Here is a 3,614-nt window from a genome sequence, read left to right as displayed (position 1 = left end):
AATAATAACGTTCAGGTGAGAACTTAGGAATGCTAACTTTAGCAAGCCATCAGATGATGCCTATGTTCAGCCAAGTAGCTGATGCTGAGGTAAGGAAGGGCAGTGGATGAGACAGCTTTGTAGCAAAATCCCTAACCCAAGGTACTTAGGAAGTAAAGAGAGTTTTGTTTTGGCTCATGGTTCTGGAGATTCAAGTCTAAGAATAGACGGCAGTTTCAGAGAAAGGTGGACACATTATCATCCAGTATGCAAAGGGCCTGAGAGATTTTAGACTCTTCATTACCTTCCAAGGCATGTCCTCAATCACCTAAGGATCTTCCACTAATTTCTACAAAGGCTGCTTAAAGATCCACAGGGACTGTCCAGTAAGTAGCACCACCCTGGGGACCCAGTTTTTTTATGTGGACCTTTGAGGGGTACTCATCCAAACATCAGGAGGTTATGTTTTCCTTTGAAAGATATTTAGGGCCAGAAGCAAGCAGGCCTGGAGGGGGCGGATCTGTGCCGGCCTTAGAACCGCCCCCTCCAGGCCTGAGGAGGGGCGAGGGAGGTCACGGCTTGAAGGTGTATCAGCTACAGCCACTCCTTCCACCATTTCAAGCTCAGAGCTGCAAGCTGCTAGTTAGGAGCACCAGCACTGAGATCCAGCACCGGGAGCTACCATGGCCTCCAACCGGCAGGAAGGGAAGGATAAAATTGTATTTGTGACCAAAGAAGACCACGAAAGTCCCAGCAATGCAGAGCTGGTGGTTGACGACCCCAGTGATCCCAACGCGGAGTATGGACTGGTACAGCCAAACGGAAACATTAACTGGAATTGCCCGTGCCTTGGAGGAATGGCCAGCGGCCCCTGTGGAGAACACTTCAAGTCTGCCTTTTCCTGCTTCCACTACAGCACCGAAGAAGTCAAAGGATCCGACTGTGCAGGTCAGTTCCAGGCCATGCAGGAGTGCATGCAGAAATACCCAGACATCTATCCCCAAGAAGAGAATGAGAACAAGGACGAGGACGAGGACGAGGACGAGGACTTGGACGACTTCTACCAGGAGGGCCTGGAGAACGATGAGGATGAGAATGATGAGGAAGAGGTTGATGATGATGATGATGATGATTACGATTACTACTACGAGGAGTTTGAGGATGAGGAGGTAGAGGAGGAGGAAGAAGAGGAGGGCGGCGACTATTACTACTATGAAGAGGAGGAGGAGGAGGAGGAGGAAGAGGATGACTATTATGAGAACTATTACGAGTACCACTATTATGAGAACGACTACCACTATGACAATGACTATTACGAAGAAGACGATGATTACTATGAGGAGGAAGAAGATATCTACTATGAGGCTGACTACCAGGAGTTGGATGAGGAAGAAGAGGATGAGGATGTTTACTATGAGGCTGACTATTACGATGAGGAGGAGGAAGAGGAGCCCGAGGAGCCCAAGGAGCCAGCAAAACCCGGGGAGGAGGCAGATACCACTGAGGCCTCCTCTGGAGTCAAAAAGCAGTACTTCAGCGCCTGAAGGCCACAAGCCCCAGCTGCCGCCCATTTCCTTAGCCACAGAACTTACTGCACTATGAATGCCTGCCTTTCAATCGCTTGCTCGCTCTCTATGAAAGCATCCTCTCCTCTGTTGTTTTATGCACTGTAATATAGAAAATGACTTACTTTGATGATCGGGGTCTTGGCGCCTTGCCTGACCCTGAAGAAAAGAGGTGTGTGTGTGCACCTGCTTACTACATAAACTTACCCCCAACACTAGGCCACTGCCGAACTGTCCTCTCTGAGTGCCCTGGATTCTGCCACTTTAAAATAATGTGAAGTTTCTCAACAGTCAAGAGCCGTTACTCAGGAAAATCTCTTGTAAGTAAACTGATTTATGCTGACCCATTGTATCCCTTTTAGTAGGTTTTATGTCGCTTTGGGAAATTAAGTAGAGGCCAAAATATCTTCCTTAAGATTGCTTGAGTGAGGTCATTCCTACTGGAAGAGGTCAGAGGTCAGATACTGGCGCTGGAGTATATGGGGACTGTTGTACTTTGTTTTGTTTGGGTGCTTGCAGTGCATCTAGGCTCTTGCGTGTCTCAGTTGGAAGGTAGAATTTAGATCCTTTTATTCCCAGTCCCTTCCTAAGTGAAAGGAGAGGCTGGACTTTGGTTATCACTGGTCGTTGATTTACTGTTTCAAAAGGCCTGGTTTGGGAGCTCTTGTTCACTCAATACAGTCAGTTGTAACATTCCAGAGAAGTGGGAACTAAACTGTTGCCAGAGGAAGCAGCTAAAAGAGGCTGCGATCTGAATGAAATACTCAATTGAAAAGAAATGTGGGTCTGGCCTTGGCGGTGATAGGTGGGAGAGGAAGCCCTTGGTCCCGTGAAGGCTGGATGCTCTAGTGTGGGGGAATTCGAGGGTGGGGAGGTGGGAGTAGGAGGGAGGGTGGTGGCATATCCTCATAGAAGCAGGAGGAGGGGGGATGGGATAGGGGTTCCTGGGCGGGGCGGGGGGGGAGGGAATGGGATAAGGGGATAACATCTGAAATGTAAATAAAATATCCAATAAAAAATTAATTTAAAAAAGAAAGAAAGGTAAACCTTAAAAGGAAAAGAAAAATGATTTATTTAAAAAATAAAGTAAAAGAATGAGCTCTAAGATTGTGTATGTGAGAGGAAGAAAGAATGAATGAATATGTAGGCTTATGTATGCCACAGCATTCATGTAGAGGTCAGAGAACAACCTTGGGTGTCAGGCTCAGCTTTCCGCCTTGCTTGAGACAGTGTGTCTGTTGTTTTTCTGTGGGATATGCTAGGCTAGCCAGCCCTCAAGCTTCTGGGAATTCTTTTTCTGCCTCCCATCAATCACTCTTTAGGTGCACTTGGGTTATAGGTATTCCTGTTACCATGCCTTGCTTTTGTATTGATTCTGGGGATTCAAACTCAGGCCCTCGTGCTTGCCTGCAAGCACTTTTACACACTCTGCTGTCTCCCAGCCCTTATTTTTTTCTCATTTTTGAAATGAGGTTTTGCTGCATGGTCTAGGATAACCTAGAACTCTTGATCTTCCCACCCCAGTCTTCCCAAGTGCTGGGATTATGAGTTTTGCTGCCACACTCTGCCATTGGATCTAGTTTGGGCACCTAGGAAAATCATTTAAACTGGTACAATATCTGAGCAGGTAAAAGGCACTTGCCATGGGACAATCTGAGTTCAATCCTGGGACCCACATACTGGAAGGAAAGAACCTCTGACCTTTACATACACGTGGTGGCGTGCACACGCACGCACACACGCACGCACGTGCACACGTGCATGCACATGCTACCTCCCATCCAAGTACTAAACTAGGACTAACGTTGCTTGGCTTCCAAGGTCAGACAAGATTGGGCCTGTTCAGGGTGGCAAGGCTGATACCTAAGGTTGATTTTCAATTGTATTAGCATATTAGATAGAATCCCCTGGGAAGATTTTGAAAGTGACCATTATCCAGTCACCAGCATAGTTTATGAAGCAGAATTTCTGAAGAATGCACGCTGCTATTTTTAAAATCTCCCCAGGTGACTTCAGTGAATAACCTCTGCTTCAGAGGTTGATGCCAAGCATCATCAAGCAGAATACTTT

The 3,614-nt window shown here is 46.9% G+C and overlaps 1 protein-coding gene across 1 annotated transcript; it reads left to right on the top strand.

Annotated features, from left to right (window-relative positions):
* Nucleotides 1-662: 662 nt before the first annotated feature.
* On the top strand, nt 663-1,523 carry LOC114631308 (mitochondrial intermembrane space import and assembly protein 40-like). Its single transcript, XM_028779600.1, has 2 exons — nt 663-986; nt 1,410-1,523. Exons 1-2 carry the CDS (start codon nt 663-665, stop codon nt 1,521-1,523), a joined length of 438 nt encoding a protein of 145 aa, XP_028635433.1.
* Nucleotides 1,524-3,614: the final 2,091 nt, after the last annotated feature.

Source organism: Grammomys surdaster, unplaced genomic scaffold (genome assembly GCF_004785775.1).
Source record: "Grammomys surdaster isolate TR1022 unplaced genomic scaffold, NIH_TR_1.0 357, whole genome shotgun sequence".
NCBI classification, from domain to species: Eukaryota; Metazoa; Chordata; class Mammalia; order Rodentia; family Muridae; genus Grammomys; species Grammomys surdaster.
Note: the sequence above shows the minus strand (reverse complement) of the source record. Positions and strands in the feature narration are given on the sequence as shown.

Coding starts and splice junctions, on each gene's coding strand:
- LOC114631308 (XM_028779600.1), top strand. CDS start 663: ATGGCCTCCAACCGGCAGGAAGGGAAGGATAAAATTGTATTTGTGACC. Junction 987..1,409: donor CAGACATCTATCCCCAAGAA/GAGAATGAGAAC, acceptor GCTGACTATTAC/GATGAGGAGGAGGAAGAGGA.